This window comes from Silurus meridionalis, chromosome 24, assembly GCF_014805685.1.
Source record: "Silurus meridionalis isolate SWU-2019-XX chromosome 24, ASM1480568v1, whole genome shotgun sequence".
NCBI classification, from domain to species: Eukaryota; Metazoa; Chordata; class Actinopteri; order Siluriformes; family Siluridae; genus Silurus; species Silurus meridionalis.
Window position 1 is genome coordinate 14,518,492 of NC_060907.1, and position 24,087 is coordinate 14,542,578.

Genomic DNA, 24,087 nt, shown 5'->3' on the forward strand with positions numbered 1-24,087 from the left:
TTTTGTTACAGACCACCTTCTTAAGATGAGGACTTTTCTTTTTCTTTGATTTTAATCACAATTTTAAGCACTGAATGATGCCTAGAAGTGGAATAAAAATAATATATCAGCACATATTTTCAACTTTTAAGCATGGATATCTGTACATTCTACCTCTTACATCTTCAAAAAAGGCTTGTTAACTTAGTTTTAATCTATTTGCTGACATGATCATTATTTTTTCTTCTCACTACGCACCGTTTTTAGGCCATCAACCACTTTCCTGTCATTGTGTGGCTTTTTCAACCTACCACTGGTGTATCATTTCCTAGCTCTCATGCACCATAGGCATAGGCTAGTCTATGAAGCTAACAATTAGCAAAGCAGAAGGCAACAAGAAGTATGTCTAACGGGATGAGACAGAGGGAGTCAGTGATGTAAACATGACTGAGAACAGACACATTCCTGATCACCTGATCATCATCATCTTTGCTCTGCTTCTGTTCTATATGGTGGATGTTCAGCCTGAATACATTCATTGATAACAACATTTCAAATTATTTTGTATTAATATGATGTGAGGTCCAAATACCAGCATGACACTAAAACAGGTAGTACTGTAGTAATGGCTACTTTTTAGTTAAGAACATGTAAGGGCCTGTACTACTTTGGGTGAAAAGTGTAGTCCATACTTTTATCAGGGTCTTTTAAAACATGAGTATCTGTACTTCTACTTCAGTGAAGGGTGCATGTACTTTTGCCACCTTTGCTCTGCTGATAAGCACCTTCTTCTTCTTCTTCTTCTTCTTCTTCTTCTTCTTCTTCTTCTTCCGGCTTCTCCAATTAGGGGTCGCCACAGCGGCTCATCCGTCTCCATACCTCCTCTACATCTGCCTCTTTCAACCCAACTACCTGCATGTCTTCCCTCACCACATCCATAAACCTCCTCCTTGGGCTTCCTCTTTTTTCCCTCCTGGTGGCTCCACCCTCAGCATTCTCCTACTGATATCCCCCATCTGTTCCTCTGCACATGTCCAAACCATCTCAATCTCACCTCCCTCACCTTGTCTCCAAAACGTCCTACATGCGCTGTCCCTCACTTATATACAATATTGCAACATCGAATCAAGCGTCATTGTTATGGATTGAAATCTACACTTGGATTTGTGTAAAGCTGCTTTGAGGAAATGTTGATCACAAATTATGAATATGTGCAGCATTTAATCCTGAAGACCTAAAAGTGTATAGAGTCTATAAAAAAAACATTTTATTATCAGCTTATTTTAAAAAAGGTTGTTTAGACTTCAAGGAAACATCTTTAACTGTATTAGAGAAGTGAAGCCACTAGTGAATTCACTGAGCTTTTCTAACATTAATGGGACACAGCAGGGGACATTCCGGTGGTGCAGCTCAATTTCAGCGCCCTGAGCATCGACAGCCCTTTCGAGCGTGACGTGGTGGAGGGCTGTGTGAGGGAGATGCTCCTCTTGCTGCTACGTGCTGTGACTGCCCAGCGCACTGTCTTCCTGCTCTTCCAGGGCATCGGCATCCTCTCGTTCCGTCACAGCACCGTCAAGATGAAGTTCTACCGCAACTTCATCTCAAGCATGGATGGCTCAGGCACGGTCCTTTGGGCTCTGACCAACGTGAGTCTTAGGTTTATGTATATATAGATTGAGGATGGCTCTTAATCAATCTCAGGATTATACAGTGATCTCTTGAGTAGATCATAAATATTATAATGAGGGATCTATAACTTACAGTACAAAGATGTTTGGTTTTTAACAAACACGATTGAATTGATTTGTGGTTATTAATAACACTTAATGCAGTCTGATGGAATTGAATCCACTTAGGTGGTTTTAACACAAGCATTATGTTTTAACAACATAAAACAGAAAGCCAATAATTAATTAAAACAGCTAAATGAAATCAGACATTTTGGTTCCAAACATGGGAAAAAATACAGGATATCTATTTTGATATGTAGACAATTTTTACTGTCGTGTTTGAAAAAAAAAAGGTAAATATTTAATTTCAGGATTTTGTCCAATATTTTTTAAGGGTTTTTACAGAGCAGGGGTCTCTATTTATTTATCTTCACTCTTGGAAACCTACTTAATGGTAACGATTATATATATATATATATATATATATATATATATATATATATATATATATATATATATATATATACGATAGATAGATAGATAGATAGATAGATAGATAGATAGATAGATAGATAGATAGATAGATAGATAGATATTTATTCAGTATTTCATAAAATTTGTTTCTTTGGCAAATTCACTGGTTTTAAGGTACTTATCATGTTAACATTAACAACTTTACCGTTAGTTGTTTATAGAGTAATGGGAATTTTGGTATCATCATAACTGAAAGTACAACACTCTAATAAACAATACAAATTGTTTCATTTTTTGACAGAGTTAAATAAGCCATAACAAAATGATTAGATACTTTCTTTCATGCTTTATTCATTGTGTGATTAATGATAATTTATCTACAGTATCTCACAAAAGTGAGTACACTTTTACATTTCAGCAACCATTTTAGTGTATCTTCTCAAGGGACAATAGTATAGAAATAAATATTTGAAAACAATTTAAGAAAAATCATACAAATGTAACAGATATATTTTAGAGTAGTCAATGTGCAGCTTGTATTTCAGTACAGATTTATTGTCCTCTGAAAATAACTCAAAATACAGCCATTATTGTCTAAATAGCTGGCAACAAAAGTGAGTACACCCTAAGTGATAACAGCTGTACATCATGTAACCATGCAAAGTCGTACGTCCTATTTATCATGTTCATGTTTTTTTCTGCTTGATAGAACCATACAAATTTGTGTATCTTGTATCAGCAGTTAAAATTTGGTGCTTTGAGTACAATTCTCTCATACTGACCACTGGATGTTCACCATGGAACCTCATGGCAAAGAAAGAGGATTTTAGAATTATTGCTCTTAATTCAGATGCATGAGTGCTGCAGCATTGCTTTAGAGGTTGCAGAAGCGGAAGATCTGCTTGTCAGTGCTCAGACCGTACGGCACACACTGCAACAAGTCGATTTGCATCTCCGTCGTCCCAGAAGGAGCCTCTTTTGAAGCTGGCTCACAAGAAAACACACAAACAGTTTGCTGAAAACAACCTGTCAGCAGTCATGCAGACCATGATGCTACCACCACCATGCACCATGCACAATGTTCTTGGTTCTCTTCACCAAGGCATCGCCACACATGCTGGACACCGTCTGATCCAAACAAGTTTATAATAGTCTCAGAAGTTTTCCAACATAATAATGCCCCCAAACACACTATCAAGATGACAACTGCATTGCTGAGGAAGCTGAAGGTGAATGTGATGGAGTGGCTAAGTATTTCTTCAGACCTGAACACTATTGATCACCTGTGGGACATCCTCAAGCAGACAGTTGAGAAGCACCATGTGTGTAACACCCAACAGCTCTGTGATGTCATTATGGAGGAGTGGAAGAGGATCCCAGCAACATCCTGTGCAGCTCTGGAGGATTAAGGCAATGCTGAATAACAATGGTGCTCACAGAAAATATTGATACTATGGACACAGTTTTGAGATTCAGATTTGTCCCTTGAGAAGATACACTAAAATGGTTGCTGAAAAGTGAGAGGTGTACTCACTTTTGTAAGATTTGTTACTAATGTCTGAAATTGTGCATTTTAATGGACATAGGGTTTTCAAGCCAGTTTGATTAAAGCTTGATTAAAGCCAACTGCTTATTTTTTAGAGACCTGGAACGAGTATTTCTATAGTTTCTGGGACACTCTCAAGCCTTCAACGCCCAGGGAGCTGTAATGCAATGACATTCCCGAAAATCTCATCAGGAAATCCTCAGAAAGAGGAGGAGGATAAGGAGAAAGGCTCTGCTCCTGAGCTGTATAATGGACAAGAGGAGAATAAGAAGGGTGGGTTAATAGCCACAGAGGTCAGTTGTATAAATTAATTCATAGCAGGGAAGACATAATTTGTATGTATGTGTTACAGAATTCAGGCCATTCACAGCCAAAAATAATGAAAACATCTCAAGTGATGACAGAAACCCTGAGATTCCATCAGATACAATGAAAAGGTATGCCAGACTGAATATGGTAGTGTGTTAGAGTTCTTTTATTACAGATATTTTGATCTCAAAAAGGTCTAAAGTAGGGGACTATAAAGAAGCACTATGTTGGTTATGTCTTTGTCAGTGGTCAGTGGCTTCTTCTCAATTGGTCCACAGTTACAGTCTTTTTGAATAATTTCAAATAGTGTAATTTTATTTGTTTGCTGTGTTTCCTGTTAAATTGCATCATAGTTTTGCGTCATGATCCATGAGAAAGTCTTCAGTGAATTTTTCTTTTGTAAAAAGTATATAAACTAAGTATGACATTTTTTGGAAGACATTGTGTGAGAAAGTGTATGATAGTGATATCATTAATTGAAATTTTCTTGGGTCAATGGAAAATCCATTGCTAAGTACTAGAATAGATCATGATGAGCAGACTCTGCGTGAGTCCACAAGCACAACGTACTGTAACTAAAGCCCTTTGTTAAAGTCAATCTTCTTCAGAACCCTAAAACAGCTTACCGACTGGCGGATTCTAATAGGAAGCATAAAAAAAAGCATATCTGAGCTGATTGCAGTGTCAAGAGCACAACTTCTAGCAGCCCTGAAACCTGAAACTTTGCCGAAGAGGACGCTGCCGTCTTTCAGCACTGTTCCATATCACAGTAGGAAACATGTTAGCCTTTAGTGACCTGTTTTCTAAGAGTGTGCTGATTGAATGGATTTATATTACACTCAGGGGGAGGGGGCTGGGGTGTGATGACAGATCGGCTTTTAATTCACTACTTCATGGAGGTCATGGAATATTCATATGCTTCCTGTGAGCTTCACAACCTGTTTGTGCTAAAGGTCCACCTTCAAGAGCTGTTTTTAATTCAACATTTCTTCTTCTTCTATTTCTTCTGCTTCCTTCTTCTTCTTCCTCTTCTTCTTCTTCTTCTTCTTTTTCTTCTTCTTAGTCACTTGTAACAAGTTGATATGAAAGTACTTATAGTAATATTATTAGGTACTTAATATTTTTGAATTATTAATACTTGGTAATAATTAATAAATAAGAAAACATTATATATTATTATTATTATTAATTATTATGATTATTTTTAGACGTTGATTTGTTTTCTATATCAGCTCTGATTGTAGTGCTAACTTTAATTTAAATAAAAAAAAGCACCATAAAGTTATTGTTTATTAATAAAATAATAATGTTAATAATAACAATAATAAGACTTATATGATGACAATATTCTAAGAAAGAATAGTGATGTTATTCAAACAAAACAAAAAAAATAGTCTCCAGTGTCAGCAATCGTATTCCAGACAGAGGAACTTTTGGCTTCCCAGAAAAGCACATTATTTAACATTTTTTTGACAAGATTCAATAACATTAAAAACTAAATGTTTATCAGTGGTGAAATAAACCTTTTGTCAATTACTATGAATGAAGAACTATGAATGAATTTCACTGATTCATAACACTGAATATAAGATTAGTTATAGAATTGTGCAGAATGTCATTACCTGACAGAAATTATTTTCAGTTTTAGAAATGAAAAAGCCTCACAGCCACCAAATGGCACCAGTAAAAAAGTGGAAGTGAAGCCAGAAGCTGCCTACCCCAGTCTGTCATGCCGTGACCACACCCGAGCTGGACAGGTCAGTTATCTTATTTATTTATTTTTTTCACTTTAGAAATGCAAATCTACAAATGTCCCCCTTGCATATGATTATAGATGCTCAAAATATTGTTATAGTAAATAAATTAAAACAATTATTTGATGAACTTAATACATCTGTTCTGATATTATGCTTATTGATTAAATCTATAAACTGAAACAATATAGTTTTTTATTTCTTATTTTTTTATCTTGTTATTTATTACAATTTAAATTAGTAATTTTTTTTACATTTCATATACTTTTGACTTTGTTTATAGGCATTATCAGATACATAAATATTCTATTATTAGATGTCAATAACTTATCATTAACTATTAACTACTATTTTTATTTTGTTATGACTTTGATATAGATTAAATTAAAGACAGGTCCCTTCACTCCTCTGATACTACTGGATTTAGATAACATACTATGAATAAAAACATACTCTGAATAAAGAATTGTCCTTGAAATCAATATTTAAATGCATGTGGTCATATATATATATAATGTGTGTGTGTGTGTGTGTGTGTGTGTGTGTGTAGGAGCTTTGCTACCTGTGTATGCAGCGAGCACAGCGTAATGTACCCCTGTATCTGTCAGAGGAGAGACGCAGAGAGGACAAGGACGAGGAGAAGTTGCTGCTTCTCGCCGAGAAACACAAAGATGAGCAGTTGCTACTTAGAGAAAAAGTAAGGATTAGATGCATTAAAATCCTGCTAACCCCTTGACCAACACACACACAATATTGACTATTTTCAGTTGTATATAATTAGAGAAACATCCACACAACACAAATCTTTTTCATGTGATGCTTTAAGGTCAAGCAAGAGCAGAAACTGCAGGACAGTAAGACAACAGCAGCATTTAATCTCGGGGTCGCTGAAACACTGAGGGCAAAGAAGTCGACACGGTCGTCCCAGCTTGAGGTGCATTTTAATTTTATTTTGTTATGGGCTTTCCCATTGCTCTAAGTCAGTTCTTTCAAAGGAAGCCTAATACAACAAACCAAGGGCATATATATATATATATATATATATATATATATATATATATATATATATATATATATATATATAAAATAAAATATTTATAATAATAATAATAATAAAGTAATTTATATTTTGGTACACACTGTTCCAGAGTTCTTACATTTTTGGCAGACGGCCTGTCACTCCTCCCAGGCTTCTGAAACAGAGGTGCTACATGCAGGAATTAACAGAGCAGGTGACCCAGAGGAGAGTGAACCTCACAAAGAAATGTCAAGATGAGGAGCTCAATGAGCGACTGCACCAAATCCAGCTAGCTGATGAGTAAGACTATGAATGTGTGTTGCTGTATCTGAGATTACTTCCTCTCTCACTGAGACAGTGACTATAAACTATTTTCAGTAGAGCAGCTATAAGAAAGACAGCACTGAATAGCCTTCACTTCCCACTTGTACTAATGAGCCTCGCATCCACAGGTTGTCCTTTCTTGGACCACTTGAGGTAGGTGAAATGTGTGCATCCACTAGTTGGAGAAAGGATTTCATAATAATACAGTGTTGGAAACTTTGGGTCCTGTCATGTATTCAGATTTCAGACACATACCACCTACCTAAACATTGCTGCAGACTAATTATACCTCTTAATGACAACTGTATTCTATAATGGCAGTGACCTCTTTCAGTAGAAAGAAAACTATGTGCTCCCTGCCACACTGCAAAAGATTGTTCATGAATGATTTGAACAATGTGACAAAAAGAATTTAATTGGCCTCTAATTTCCCCAGATCTCAATTCAATCAAGCATTTGTGGATGTAGTGGACAAACCAGTCAGCTCTATGGTGGCCCCCAGCTCACTATTTACAGGACTTAAAAATTTCTTCTGCCAGACACCAAAAAATATCTTCAAGAAATTCATGACTCAATGGACTCAGCTGTTTTGGCAGCACAAGAGGGGCCTACAGAATATTAAGCAGGTGGTTTTTATGTTATGGATGATAGGTGTATCCTTATACAGTACTGCTGGCCCATATAAAACATGCCATTCTTCTATTTCATATAAGGTATTGATGGTGTATATCTGGGTTGTTCAATATCCTGGAGTCTCTCATTTTTGCTCTATTCAGATTAGTCAATATGGTGAACACTGAATATGTGAGGAAGGAAGTATCAAATAAGACCTGTCATTTTTGAGAAGTTCAGACCCAGTTTTCGAGCCATCAACATTTGGCGGTTGTCAGAGTTGCTCAGATTTGCCCATGCATTGATCTAACACTTTAAATCCTGACTGTTCACATGCTGCTATACTTATGATATATTTGATATAATGTCATCGCTTAGTCATTTGTCAATTTGCAAGTAATTAAAGCTTGACATGGGTAATAATACAAGCACATTACTTCCCAGGGAAAACTTTTATAACAGATTTACAGCCAAGATTGCTATTGTTGAGCCTAAAGTGAATTCTCCTGCATTCATTGCTTCAATATGTGCAGTATTACTCTCGGGTCAAGAACATATTGAATATTTCATTCTTGCTCTGTAAATCTCTTTAGTCTCGATTTTCCTTTATGACATTTAAGACGCCACATGGGTTTCAGCGGGATGCCAAATCACATGTGGAGAAACCTGTGGAGGCTTGCAAGTCCTCTCATATGTTTAACATATACTAATTATAAATGTTATTGTGAACAAAGTTCGAAATCATATTTTTTTAGGGTTTGATTAAACTATTCGACTGTTCAGTAACATGTACAGTTCATGACAAGTGAACGATTTGTTGATTGTAAAGTAATTTCTTACAAACCTGGTTGCTAGTATTGTAAAGTATTGTAGGATTGACGGAAAACTACTGTAATATAATACGTGGTAAAGCAATTAGAGCATTTGCTCATTGGATGCAGGATCTGAATGAGCTGAACTTTAAGGGTTTTACTCAAACAATCAACCATGGAAATTTGGTTGTGGTAGGTATTAAACCCCTTCTGATCTGTAACTCAAAGTTTTAATGACTGAACCACCACAAATAGCTCAACTTGCCCAAAATTATTAGGTCAATTGGGCTTTCACAAAACTCATACTTTCATAGGTCGCATTATGTTACAGGTTCAGACACAGGCACTTGACCAAGGGTTGCTAAAAGAAAATATTTCATACCAAACTGTGGAAAAAAACTCATAAAATAGAAGCGGATGTGTGGTTTAATAATCGAATTTTTTTGTTTTACATAGGTTTGCTAAACTGAAATCTCAGGAACTTCTCCAAAAAAAGGAGAACATTAAAAAGCTGCAAAAGGCCCTGGATATCCAAGTAAGAGAATGAGCATAATAGTCAACAAATATAGTTCTCATAGCCATATTATTTTTTAATTCAAGTTAAATTTGGTTAATAAATTCTGTTGAAAGAAAACTGGCACAGCATTTGCAATGTGTGTCCGCCGCTCAGACTGTAAATGCAGTTAATGAATAACGGATGCTATTAAAAAATAAAATGAGTTTTATGTTTCATAATTTTTATATGACTAATCAGTTACTTAATAAGCTTTAGGTCTAAGATACAGTATCTTAAAAGCCATGTCAAGACAAGTGATTTGAGACATGAAATTTCAAGCCTCCTGGATGGCAGGAAAAACCCTGTAGGAGAAAGTGTAAAATAAGATCATAGTGTGTCTCTTTCCTCACTCAGCTGGAACACCGGGATCCAGGTCTTCCTGCACGTCAGCCGGACTCGGACGGCCCTGTGTTTGGGGTGTGGGATGGAGCTCCAGCCTTGCTGTCTGAACAAAAGCAGAGAGCACAAAGAATTTGTGAAGAGCAGATAAAAACAGCATGCAACAAGCGGAAGGAGGCACTGTGCAGCCAGCTGAGTGAGCAAAAAAAAGAACGAGACATGCTGCGGCGTAACCACCAGGAGTAAGAGAACACAGCCAGAAAAGCACAACCAAAGCAAAAACACATGCTCTGGTTCATATGTCCCTCTGCAGCATAATTATCATATTTTGAAATGTACTTCATTATTAGTAATGTAAACAGCGTTAATAGCATCAGACACAACATATATACATTTACATTTACATTTACATTTGCGGCATTTAGCAGACGCCCTTATCCAGAGCGACGTACAAACGTGCTTTAAATCTCTAGTAATGAATAAATATACAGCAGATATACAGCAGATACAGGCATGGGTGTGGTGTGGTGTGTGCAGAGATGGAAGGACTTTACAATGTTTGCAATTATCCTCAATTCAACACAAATGGCTTAACTCTTGGTAAGGTGGTGATGAATTGAATCAGATATGATCATGTAAAAACAAAAAGGGTTTTTGGAAATTTAGTTTCCAGGACTGGAGTCTATCATATGTATAATGCTATGTATAATAATTCCTTAAAATATAATTCACAATGAGTATATGCTGTAATTTATAATGTTTTCAATTCAGACTCTGCTCCTTACAAAGAGGCTTACATGACATCCTGTTTGATATCATGTTACCTGTATAGATATAATTTTAGTGAAACTAATAGTCCTTCACACTGAGTTTACTGGATTCATCTAATTACAAATATATCAACGTGTATATCTAGAGTGTTGATGTAGTCTTGGAGAAGGATCTATCTTATAAACATAAGAAATCATTCAGCGATCAATATACACACATTTAAGGTCAAATATCAATACATCATGCAGTATGCTTTTTGTTATTTCACTATCTAATATGCATAAACAGTTCCAGATGTAAGAACTAACTTGGTGTTTTTGAATGTGTTTAAGCCAGATGTCAGGTTCTTTAATGAGGACTGTTAATTTCTTTCTAATCATATCGGTGAGGTCATATTTAGCACAAAGAGGATTTTGTAGATATCAGAACGCAACAATGATTTTGAAAGTTACCGATTACTGTACAACCCTACTCGAAACTATAAACACTTGCAATTTTTTATTAAAAACTGACTTGCCCAATCTTCTCCAGATTTGCACTGAGACTCTCTGTTGACTCTCTGCACTGAGACACTCTGTTGATCTCCTATTTCTTTGCTTGGCAGACACATAGCAGATCGGATCGCCCGTTATGAGAGACTGAGGAACCTGTGGACTGCTCTAGAACGCACGTGGTCTCACAGCGCTGACCTGAAACACGGCCGAGACCTCGAGGAGAGAGCTTTCATTAGGTGAGACATTTCAAAGGTTTACAGAAAAGGGGGTGGATGAAACAGCTTTTCATGAACAAACACATGGAATATTTTGTACGATTTTCGATACGATAATTTCTAAACAGTAATACTGGCTATTGCACTTTGCAGCTTTTTTCTCTTTTACAAAACAGCTGCTAAATTCTTTAATCTGTTTGGTCAGATAGTATTGGTATTGGTTTCTTAAACTCCTAGAACTATAGTAGGTACAAGACTTTGCTCAGTTGTATAACTTCAATCGGTACATTTCCTGTTAATTTTTTTAGATGCTGAATAATTTGTAATAAAGCACCTAAACCATCTTACTTACAATGATACATTTTTGTTATATAATATACAGTAATATACATAAATTAGGCAATGCTGTTTCTCCTTAAAACATGTGAGACAGCAGAGAAATACTGTGAAATTATTTAAGATTGCACATTTTTTTGAGAAATCTGCTTTTAATCACACACCTCTTTTAAATTTACATATGGACTTGATCTTCAGTACAAATGCACATTATGGTTCGATTTGAATGTTTTTGCATACGCAGGTCAGGTGGAAGGCTGCTGATAGATCAGTGTGAACAGTACCGCCGCTGTTTCCAGTGCAAAAGAAAAACCACCAACTGCGGGGAGAGCAACATATGGAAGGAGTCACACTACATCCCTGGCTCCCGTCTGATGGTGTAGCTTCATCTAACTCTACTATATACCAAATATTAATTAAAATACTTGAAGTTCTGGCACACTTAAATGTAGCTATATCTGTTGGAAATTTGGTGTGGGTGCTGAAACCTTTGCTGAGAAAATTTCTTCACATTAGAAGTGATAAAAATATAATTATCCTTTGCTATATATATACATCATTCTTTTAATGGTCAAACATAACAATTCTTAATATCATAAAAATATAATAATAATATTGTGACTTGAAGTAATAATAAAGATAAATTGCATTCATTACAACTTTTTGAATTTTTGGGAATACTTCATCGCTGGACTCCAGCAGGATTGGTCATGACAGTGTAACTAAAAGGGATGGCCAGAAGGTTACACATGCATTAGAGCACAGTGAAACATAATGCAGCCCACACTCTTAATTATCAAGAAAATAGAAAATATGGGAGCACAAAACATCCCAGTTCACTAAATCCTGAATATCTTAATTCAATTTAGTTTTATTTGTATTTATCTCAAAGCAGCTTTATCCAGATAAAGTGGTAATAAAAGAATGTATACGTTTGTTCCTTATAATTGCAAGTTTGTCCCTAATGAGCAAGCAAGTGGTGACTCTGGCAAGAATAAACTCCCTGAGATGGCATATGGAACAAACCTTAAGAGGTAGAAGACTCAAGAGGGAACCCATTATCATCTGGGTTGCACCAAATGTACATTCATTACAGTTCATTGTTGTTAAGGTGTGCAGTGATTAAATGCAACATGTAGGTCTGAGTAGTAGACTACCCAAGATGTGCACCTTAAACTGTGTTTGAGTCCCGAACACAAATTGGAAATCTGTTTTTAGCTGTTTGTTAGAGAAACTTTGCACAATGCTGTAACTTTTATTATTTAATGTACTAATAAAGAGCCTGCACCCTTTGATCAAAACAGGAGTAGAAGACCAAAAGGGTACTTAGGCACTGAGATTTGGGGAAATTCAATGCTTTTTTATGTAATTAATAGCATTTAATAATCAACGCAAATTTTACATGGAAGAAGTGACAGTGTGTAAAAGATGGCCGCTACATCCTGGACATTGCTTATGCACTGATTAGAGCAGCCAGACAGCAAGGCTTTACAAACATTTTATAGTAACAATGTTATGAACTACTTTATTATTTTCTGCATTATGTAATAACAGTATATATTTTTAAATCTTAGAGTTATTTCTAAGATATAAAAATGCAATATCCGATTCATCCAGCCTATAGATATATTTGGGCATCCAACAGATCAATAACCTTAAAATGTTGTAAGCGATATCGACAGAGCATATGATTTCCTTCATTTTTTCTAAAATATCATTCTTTACATCATAAGCTCCTGCATAAATAATTATCCACACTATATGGCAAAATATACGTTGATAACTGACCATAATACCATATGTGTCTTTTGAACAGCTGTTGTAATAACGTCCACCCTACTCGGAAGATTTTTCACTAGATTTGGAAGTGTGACTTTTGGGATTTTAGCCCATTCAGCCACAAGAGCCTGAGTGAGGTCAGGTAGAAATGTCAGGCATGAAGGTTAGCATGTAGTCAGCATGGAGTTCATTGCAACAGTGTTTCTTAGGGGTTCTCCCATTCCAACTTTGGCAAACCATGTCTTTACAGAGTTCTCTTTTATCATGCTGGAACAACTTTGGGTTCTTACTCCCAGTGAAGGAAAATCTGCAGCACTTTTTGGAAACAGATTGGGAAAAAACCCATGGGTGTGATGGTCAAATTGTCTAAAATTATGCCTATGTTTTGGAATAAACTACAATACATTTATTACAAATACATTCTTCACAACTTAAATGGTTTTTATTAATACTGCATAGTATTAATTAAAGAAATTGTTAATACATTAGCATTATTAATAGCCATTTGCACTGTATATGACTTACAGTGGCGGGCCGGGCATTTGGTAGCTGGACCTTCAGTAGGGATTTACCAGACTTAATCCACCTTTTGATACCATTACTATCACTTCGCAATTATATAAACCATCAATACAATACAAAAATGCAGTATACCAACGCGTGGCATTACAGAGAGAGAGGCATTTCACATATGGAGAATGAATACCATTTTACTAAAGCAAGAAACCCAGTTAAGACTCCAAACCTCTACACCTACATCATCTGTAGCTGTTCAGAATCAATATTTGTCTAATAACAAGACAAAAACATTACAAATGTTGAGGGCTGAGACAAGCTAGCTGGCTTCAGGGTTGGCCGACCTCCTCACCATGTCTAGCTTTTCTGGAAAATGGATTTTTAAGTATGTCCGAGACCAAATCAATTTCTCTTCCTCCTTAGGCATAAAAAAGTCTAATTCAGATGTATGACTGTGTGTAGAGCTACACACGTGTTTTGCCAGTCGAACTTGGCTGTAACAGTTTCCCTCTGACCAACTAATCAGAGGACGTGAGGGTAATTTGAAATCTAATTGGTTAAAGAAACATACCCATTGATAATATTCTCTATGGTAAAAGGGCCAGCAGTACTGACTTTGAAGGCCCTGGGCAGATTAGATTGACATGGCAGCACATAGAGGCTGAAATCTGATTGGACAAAAAATCTAACATCCACATACACGTGCTGGAAACAGTGCAGCCACGAGAAACGCTACGTAATGAAGAGAATAAACTGTTGGAAATAAATTAATACAAATTCATGGAACAAATATTAGAATTTAGGTTGTAAATGTAGGTCAGTGCTTCTGATAGTGTTTAGGCCTGCAGAGAAGGCTTTGCTGACCCTGACCTCCCGCCACTAATGACTTAGTGGTTATTAGATGTTTTCTTAGATGCAGATGTTTTGGTAAAGTGTTTCCCATATTCAAAAGAATATTATTTAGACCTTTTAAAAGAGTTTGTCTTTGACCAATATACAATATAAATGAGAGAGAAATCCTAGAAGATTTTAGATATGAGGCAAACAAAAAGCAAGCACTGGTATGGACATTTATTTTATTTTTATTTTTTTTGCAGCATACACAGGGCAGGCATACATTGCTGTGGAATTCAGCCCTTATCATGTGTGTCTGTGTTTGTGCGCACATTCTTGTGCTCAATCTGCATGCTTTAGAGATAAGAACGTGTATGAACTGAATATATTTCATCTTTACTAATCACATTTTAGCAGCAACAACATTGTTGGGTGGTTTTTTTTTTAACAATATGATATATAGCCTTTTTGGTTTGCAGAATTGTATATTTATTGTTTAGTTTGTCTGTGTGTATGAGACAGAAACTGCAGGAAAGTATTTAAGTGAACAGTGTGAAAGAGTCATGCAATTTTGTTTTTATATAACTGGATTATCCTGAGCAAACTGTTCTCTCTAAGGAACTAAACACAGCATTAAGAAGTATTAGATAATCATTCCCACGAAGTTTATCTAATTTGTGTGTCATCTTTCCAGGGAGACCAATAAATACTGTCATTCATTGGAATACAGGTAAAAGTGTTTATTATAAAAATAAAAAGTGAATTACTTCTTTTAAATGGATGTTTTAATGTTGTTAATCCCTAAATAATGATAGTTTGGGTTGCCTGCATACTTAATACTATTGCTGGGTTGCACAATAGTAAGAGGGTTGCAAACCGCTTTTAAGTAAAATCGTCTTTGTCTTTACATGAATACTGTTAATTAAATATATTCGTAACAAAACTAACAGATTATCCATGATGGATTAGGGATAAATGATTTAGATTATGAAGAGATCAAAATGGAGGACAGATGGTGTTACACTTCAGAACATGGGGCCATTTTTCATGTCCTTTCACAACTCATTTTCATTAAACCCCCGAAACCCCTAAAATCGTCTCTGCACAGAGCAGCACCTACCTTCACCTCATAAACTCTTAAATGGTTCCATATTTCTGGACTCTTAGAAAGAAAGGACTTACTTACTAAAGCCAGTGGTTTAATATAAAAGTTAAACAATATAAAGAACCATTTAAGCATTTGTGTTTACTGTTCTTCTTATGCCATAGTTAGGACACCCATCATAGAAAAGGGGGGGGGGGGGAAAGCATGTTTAAAAAAGCATTACACAGAATATTTAAGGAACAGCTTAAAGTTTGATATTCAGTCAACAGTATTTTTGTTCTGAAATTAAATATAATATTCATCACATCAGTCATGTACAGTTTTCCACCAAGCCACCAGAGGGCAACCTCCCTCAGATTCTAAAAATCCAGCATTTGTTTTTGTTTTTTTCTGTTTGTGGGGTATTTAAACCATATTGACATAAAACCTTGCTTACAGTTTACTCTTGTGTAAGTTTTGAGTCTTTTGTTCTCTGCCTTCTTCTCTGCCTGCCTTCTTGATCTCATGTTTTGGACTGAGCACATGCTCCTTTTATGAAAGGGTGTGTACACTTGCAATGAAATAAGAGTATTGAACTTTTTCCTTTTCTCCTCTTTCAAAATGTAGCATTTGATTTTGATATGTTTTTTTTATTATTATTATTGCTTGCTATATGTCACAGAAGTGGTGGAAATGATCCGGATTTCATGTATTCATTATCACAAAACCAAATTGGAACTTCAAAGTGCACATTAACTAATATGTTTCAGATAAGTCAATGAATGGAAAACCACCTTCATCACCATGAACCGTCATGAATTTCCCATCATGCCATATGGTCTAGTTTTCCAGGCATTTGTTGGTAAAAATTCTAAATGCTTGGATAGATTTTCATTGTATACACTGTGGTACACGACAGTGCTACATACGTTTTTCATAAAAAAATATTCATAATGTTTTGCAGGTCCTCAGTATGCTCTTGGAATACAAATTGTTTGAAAGGCGTACATTTCATTAACCATCTTTTAAGTTTTTATGTTATAACCAAGTGTAGGTTTAAAATAAGAATCATGGATTTTTGTTGTCATCCCTTCAAAACGTTCAAATCTATTGCTGAAATCTCTTCTGAAGACAAATGCAGAATCATGATGTGTTGCAGTGTAGCGATCCGAGCATTGATCATTTCTTTGTCACCCAAACCCCTCATTACTTTATTGGTATTATAGGTATCTTTTTATAGTGTCAAGGTAATCATGGAGGATAGAGAGTACAGATGATACTCCATCTGAGTGCTTACCATATAAGGCCTATGGGCCAGAAGTCATGCTAGAGAATCACTAATACTCATAGAATGTCTGGCAAGTTTGTTTGGTCTCTTTTTAAATGCTCAACACAGCTATTTTTAAAACATGCATGTTTAGTATTAAGCTAACGGAAATCATCAGCAGAACCCACCAACACAACCCAGGAAGGTAGTCTGACTATTAATTCAAAACAGACTTATCTCAGACATACCTATTTTTAGATTTTATTTGCATACAGAATTGTAAATATCTACCTTCTGTCACTATGCTTTATTATATTCAGTGGTGGAGAGTAACGAAGTAAATGTAATTTGTTACTGTACTTAAATATCGTTTTTGTGTAGCTGTACGTAGTTCCTTTTGAGGAGACTTTGACTTTAACTTCACTACATTTCAAAGTAAAATATCTCACTTTTAACTCCATTTACTTCATACAGTCATCGAGGATCTAGTAAATAAGTAAAAACAAATAAATAATACGCTGTGAGAACAGCACGACATGATTTAGAGTCGCAGAACAGCAGAGTTTGCACAGAGATGACAAATGTACACACATCGTTCACTCAAGTAGAAGTACAAATGCTCATGTTTTAAAAGACTCTGGTAAAAGCTGAAGTTTTGACTACACTTTTTCACTCTAATTAAAGTAAAGAAGTTTGGGCTTTGACATGTACTTAAGTAAAAAGTAGCCTGTTTAAGTGTCATGCTGGTAACTGGACCTCACGTCATATTCATATATTAATACAAAAGAATTTGAAATGTTGTTACATAATGAATGTATTTAGGCTGAACATCCACCATATAGAACACAAGCAGAGCAAAGATGATGATGATCAGGAATGTCTCTGCTCTCAGTCAGATTTACATCACTGACTCCCTCTGTCTCATCCACATTAACCCCAGACTTCTTGTTGCCTTCTGCCTCGCACATTGTTAGCTTCTTAGGCCAGCCTACGTTTGTGGCCAGAAAATGATACTCCAAAAGCGTAGATTTACTTATATACAAATATATAGAAGTAATAAATATAGAAATACTTAAGTAGATTTTTTTCTGGTATCAGTACTTTACTCCACTATTTATTTTTCAGACTTTTTACTTTTACTCATTAAATTTTTACACAAATATCTGTACTTTTTACTTCTTACATTTTCAAAACAGACTCGTTACTTTAGTTTTAATCCATTGATTTGGTGAAATATAATTTTTTATTTTCACTGCGCCGATTTCAGCCGAACAACCGATTTCCTGTCATTGTGTGTTCAATCAACTGGTGTATAAAGTACGGACTCTCACTCACCACAGAAGGCAGTAGGAAGTTTGGGGTTAACGTGGAGGAGTCAGAGGGAGTCAGTGATGTAAACATGACTGAGAACAGACACATTCCTGATCATCATCATCTTTTCTCTGCTTGTGTTCTATATGTGGATCTTCAGTCAGTTTTGGGCACCTGAGCAAGCACTTAACTTACTGCTGCTCATTTAGTAAATGAGATCATTAAGAGTCGCTCGGGATAAACACTTCCAACAGGAAGTGGCTATATCTCGCTGTCTTTGTCTCTCTATTTTCTCTATTTAATTTTTTCTCTGTGTCTTTTTTAGTAAATGTCTCTGTCTCACTGTATATGTCTCTCTCTTGCTGTCTCTCTATTTGTTTCTCACTCTTTCTAAAGCTGTGTCTGTGTCTCTTTGTCTCTGTCTTTCCTGCTCATTTACATGTCTAACAAAGTTTTGAGTTTTGAAGTAATGACATTAGTGATCTATGATGAAAGACTTCCCTGGTTCGATTCTTACCTCTAGTTTCATATTGAACATTATAAGAAGTTTTTAAAAACAGAATGAAAGATCATTAAAATTGGTTGCTGGCAAATCATGGTATATCAGTGGTGCAGGTGTGCAGATGTGGTTCTTGTACCTGAGTCACTTCTCATAGACTTCCAGTTACTGAGAGAATGTACAGGAAGGAGAAGTTTTGACCCTCTACCATCATGATCTAAGAGAAAACGCTGGTCTCCTAACTATAGAAAAGCCAAGAGTCCAATAAGCAAAGGCTTGTTTCCCTCTCCTGTGTTGGTGTAATGGTCAGTGAAGTGGTCGCTGCTTTCTGATTCACCCGGTTCGATTCCTACCCCTTAGCTTTCCTTTAAATTGTTTAAAAAGTTTTTTAAAAAAAGAACCAAAAAAGGTCCTAAAAATCAGGTTCTTGCAGGAAGTCCTGTGGCTCAATTGGAAGAGCTTTACCTCTGGGTTGAGAGGTTGCCGGTTCAAACCCCGGCCAGGGCTCAAAGTTAAGAGTGTGGAAGGTTCCGGTGGCTGTAGTAAGGAAGGTGTCAGAAATGGCTGCATGGAAGGTTGGATGTGGTTTCGGAGGGCGTATCCTGAAGCAGGGGGGCAATATCCGGGCATCTGGCCCCCTGGTGTCTGAGTAGCTGAAAGCAGGGGGTTATGAAGCAAAAACATTCAAAAAAATATCGACTTAGTTTTGCAAATATAGGGAAAAATTCTGCCAAAAACCTATCACCTTCACTTTTTCTGAGGCTGTGAAGCAGCAGGTCTTCACAGCCTTCGTTTACAGTCAACTACCTCATTGCTTACCAGACACTACTTTCCACACAGCTTACCCAGTGTGGGGACAAGCCAGATTCAAACCAGCAACCTCTGAGCTCAGAGGTAAGGCTTTTATCACAAAGCCATCAAGTCCCACAACACACTTTCTTTTTTTGGGGGGTTTATCATTTGTTTCAGGCTTCAAAGCAAGAAATTCAGACCAGACAGAAACACAGAAAGCAGGATTCGAACCCTGAACCCCACCAACAGCGAAATACCAGTTTTAACCCACTGAACCATCAGTAAGGACCAGCTGTGATGATTGTTTTAGAGCAGGTCTATCTTTTCTTTCAAACCATCAACACAAGAATATAATGCTAAAGACAGACATAGGAAGCAAACCCATGACGTGACTAGCAGGGAAAAGGCAGGATTCGAACCCTGATTCACACCATTAGCAAGGCACCAGCATTAACCCACTGAACCATCAGAAAGGACAAGCTAGGAAGCTTGTTTAGAGCAGGTCTATCTTTCTTTTTAACCTATCAAAACAAGAATATGAAGATGTAGGAATCAGGAATTTAACCTACCTCATGACTAGCAGACAGAAAGCCAGGTTTGAACCCTGACCACCAACATTAGCAAAGTACCAGCCTTAACCCACTAAGCCATCAGAAAAAAACAGGATGGGAAGCTTGATTAGAGCAGGTCTATCATTCTTTTCAAACCATCAACACAAGAATTTAACAGTAAAGAAAGATGTAGGAAGCGAATACAGATGTAAGTAGCACAAGTTGAACCCACATTGTAAATAAAAGGAAGAAAGCAGGATTCAAACCATGATCCCCACCACCAGCAAGATACCAACCTTAACCCATTGAACCATTGGTGAGGACAGGCTAGGAAGCTTGTTTAGAGCAGGTCTATCTTTCTTTTCAAATCATTAAAAACAAAAATATATCGCTAAAGAAAGATGTAGGAAGTGAATCCTGATCGTGACTGGCAGACAGAAAGCAGGATTCGAACCCTGAACCCCACCAAAAGCAAGAAACCTGATTTAACCCACTGAACCATCAGGGAAGACAGGCCAGGAAGGTTGTTTAGAGCAGGTCTATCTACCGTTAAACCATCAACACAAGAATATAAAGCTAAAGAAAGGTTTAGGAAGCAGGAACATAACCTACATCGCAATTAGCAGGCAGAAAGCAGGATTCAAACCCTGCTCCTCACCATCAGCAAGGCACCAGCCTTAACCCACTGAACCATGGAAGAGATCAGACAGGGAAGCATGTTTAGATGAGGCACAAGCCTTAAACCACTGAGCGACCACTGCTGAAAAGCATGTATGCTTTTTGGAGGGTTCATACTTTGTTTCATGCCAGCGCAGTAAGAAAGAAGGCATGTAGGACTGGCTTTAAAACCTTATCACCAGCATGGACTATATTAAGGACCATGTTCAGGCACAAGCCTTAACCCACTGAGCTACCACAGAAGTGCCGTTTTTTTGGTGGAGTTATCTTTCATTAAAGACCAGGAAATCAAGAAATTAATCCAACACAGAAAGGACAGAATTAAAATGTTTTCAGAGGGGACAATGTCCAGAAGTTTTATTTACCAACAAAGCAACCAGCTCGACCAGGAATCAAACTCTCAAACTCATCCTTGTGGGGATACTGACATTAACCCACTAGGCTATCTATCTATCTAGCTATCTATATGCTGTGAGGTCCAGTTAACAGCTAAAACAGGTAGCAGTAATAACTACTTTTTACTTAAGTACATGTCAGAGCCAAAACTTATTTACTTTCACTTAAGTAAAAAAGTTTAATCAGTACTTCAACTTTTAACCGAGTATTTTAAAACATGAGTATCTGCACTTCTACTTAAATAAAGGATGTGTGTACTTTTGCCACCTCTGTGTATGTATATATATATATATATATATATATATATATATATATATATATATATATATATATATATATATATTTTATATATTTTATATATATATATATATATATATATATATATATATATATAATATAAAATATATAAAATTAAAAGTAAGGAGTCTGGTTTAAAAATGTAAGCAGTAGAAAGTACAGATATTTGTGTACAAATTTTAATGAGGGAAAGTAAAAAAGTAAAATAGTAAATAGTGAAGTACTGATACCAGAGAAATTTACTAAAGTACAGTAACAAAATATTTGTACTTCATGACTTCCCACCTCTGAGCTTCTGTGGCAGGAGTGTGAAGAGAGAGAATAGGAACATTATAGCTATAAAAAAATAGTACTTTAGATACTTAAATACATTTGAAGACAAATAATTTTATACTTTTACTCAAATAAAAATTTAAAGGAAGCACATTTACATTAACCGGAGTAATATTTTACCGAGTGTAGCTCTACTTTAACTCAAGTACATGCTTTGTGTACTTCACCACTGACTATATTTTGCATTAACCATGAACCAGGTATTTGGAGCTGAGCTAACATTGCATGAGATGGTAAAAGAAACACAAATACTACTTGGTGGAGTTACATTTATTTTTCAAACTTGTAAAATGTAACTGATTCATATGGATTAAAATATAAAAGTGAATCAGCCTGATAAGTAAGAGATTGTTTGGTGTGATGCTTGTAGTGTAATTAAACCAGGAATATTGTGTTTTAATGCTTTTAAAAACTCAGACCTTGTGGTTAATTACATGGGCAGTACATGCATTTCAAATACATATTTTAAATATAAAATAGGTTTTTGAAGTTCTACATGACGTCATAAAAATGCGGCCTCTGATTGGTGCCTACTCAGTTTTTTGCCAAGACTTGTTGAGATCAGAACAGAAAATTGATCCAAATGGAAGAAGGTGGTGAAGGTAAGAAACGTGCAGCTGCCAGCTTTCAAAAAGGTGTCCAATGATTGATGAATAAATGTTTGATTGCAGAATATTGTACCCTAATTAAAGTAGCTGTTTAGTAGGATCATGATTTTGCATACCATTGCATGAATGACTGCCTGACACATTTTATTATAATTATGATTACAATCAAATGATTAATTAATTAATTAAAAACTAGTTGCTATGAATGCAGGTACCATCAGTTGTTTTCTTATAAAAGACTTGTTTGTTATTGAGTCAGTGTTGCTGATGTAAAGTATCCCTTCGTTACCAAACACCAAGTAACTAAATTAGGATCCAATTATGAGTCATTCGCAAACTGTTAGACATTAAACTGTTGGTAACTTCAAAACTAACCTTCATCTGGGAGATCACAGGGTCACGTATGTGAATATTTGATCTGTTAACTAGCTGCATATGTCTGATTTATTGCATGACTCAGCCAGAGAAAAGCTGTTGCTATCACACATTGTTTACTTCATCAACTGAGTCAATGTAATGGTGAAGGAACAGATCAAACAGGCGAATTGATAGAAGGTTTGCAAAGAAATATCCTGCTCCCTTGTAAAAGTATTTTTTAGTCATTTTAAAATACAAAAATACAGTTTATTTTGATACATAATGAAGCTGCTGTATATTGTAGTTTATTTTGATACACTTAAAGTTAAAAAGTATTTGATTTTTAAATAACCATGGTTAATTGTAAGGTTAAAAATATTGTATTTAAAATACACTGCCAATCACAGTGACAAGTTTGAACATAGAATTTAAAATCAAATGTTAGCTTTATGGAATTTACTGGGCTAAAGGAAATGTGTGGCCAGAATGTCTATACTCTCTGTACATGATTGAAGTTAACAGTTTGAAAATGAGATCACATTATGTAGTACATTTTTATAAGGTCATATGATATTTGTAATGACATGTCTTAAGAGGATAGTATTTTCGCTCGAAATCTCTGAGAAATATCCTGCAGTTTTTTTCCTTCTTACACATGCCAAGAGAATAATAGTGTGGGGAGGGAAACACTCCAACTTGATCATGTTGTAAGAACATAGATCTGACAAAAGCATGCACACCCACTCACATTTAATGATTGATCAATGGTTAGATGTAACAGAGGGGAAGCACGGTGTTCCATTTTCCCAAGGCATTTATTTATCCCATACGTATTTCCTGGCCGGTAACTCTTAGTCATATTCTTTTCCTGTCTCCAGATGTTCTGGCAATCGACCACTATCCGTTCTCCCAGCAACCAAGCACCCAGAGCTGTATCCACAAAACCGCACTGCAAACACATTCAGTCTTACACCACCTTGACAACTGAGATTTCTATTTCTATTTATTTATTTAGACACTTATTACTCCAAAGTCTCAGTTTTATACCAGGGACGTTAACCGAAACAGCAGGATAGTTTATGAAATACACATTATTCTACACATGCAAAGACACACAGAGAGAGACATTACTTGACTTGGAAACTGGAGGAATTGCTGGTCACAAAGTGCAAAAGTAACAGGGAATAAAATCTTACATTATAAATCTAGTGTGCAACATGCGACATAAATCAACAGATACTAGAAGTAAAAAAAAAAAAAACTGCTAAAAATATATTTTTTTCATGCAATATGTAGAAGTCAGTATTCAGTACAGTAAATTAAGACTCTTAAGCATCCTGTGACTGTAATATGAACGGAAAAATTACAATTACATAGTGCATTATGTAAGCCAATATTAGACACAAAAGCCTTAAAGAATCTTGATGACCTGATAACTAAGTGTTTATTTATGAACATAAAAGGCATTATTTCTGTAACTGCTTTATTTTGGTTATTGTCACAGTGCATCCAGTTACTATTGCAGTAACACTAGGAATGCGGGAGAAACACACTGTAGACAGGATTGTATCCAGAG

General features: G+C 35.9%; 1 protein-coding gene across 4 annotated transcripts in view; it reads left to right on the forward strand.

Annotated features, from left to right (window-relative positions):
- Positions 1 to 11,831, forward strand: part of LOC124378021 (coiled-coil domain-containing protein 81-like) — a 16,313-nt gene extending 4,482 nt beyond the window's left edge. For 3 of the 4 annotated variants that reach the window (XM_046837471.1, XM_046837472.1, XM_046837469.1), the window contains exons 4-14: positions 1,366 to 1,625; positions 3,765 to 3,942; positions 4,022 to 4,106; positions 5,621 to 5,735; positions 6,283 to 6,429; positions 6,559 to 6,666; positions 6,881 to 7,050; positions 8,955 to 9,033; positions 9,409 to 9,635; positions 10,769 to 10,894; positions 11,454 to 11,831. In XM_046837471.1, the coding sequence (XP_046693427.1) occupies positions 1,366 to 1,625; positions 3,765 to 3,942; positions 4,022 to 4,106; positions 5,621 to 5,735; positions 6,283 to 6,429; positions 6,559 to 6,666; positions 6,881 to 7,050; positions 8,955 to 9,033; positions 9,409 to 9,635; positions 10,769 to 10,894; positions 11,454 to 11,592 (1,634 nt within the window). In that variant the 3' untranslated portion in view covers positions 11,593 to 11,831. The remainder of the gene's footprint in view (positions 1 to 1,365; positions 1,626 to 3,764; positions 3,943 to 4,021; positions 4,107 to 5,620; positions 5,736 to 6,282; positions 6,430 to 6,558; positions 6,667 to 6,880; positions 7,051 to 8,954; positions 9,034 to 9,408; positions 9,636 to 10,768; positions 10,895 to 11,453) is intronic. The other variant, XM_046837470.1, reaches the window with a different exon arrangement.
- Positions 11,832 to 24,087: the final 12,256 nt, after the last annotated feature.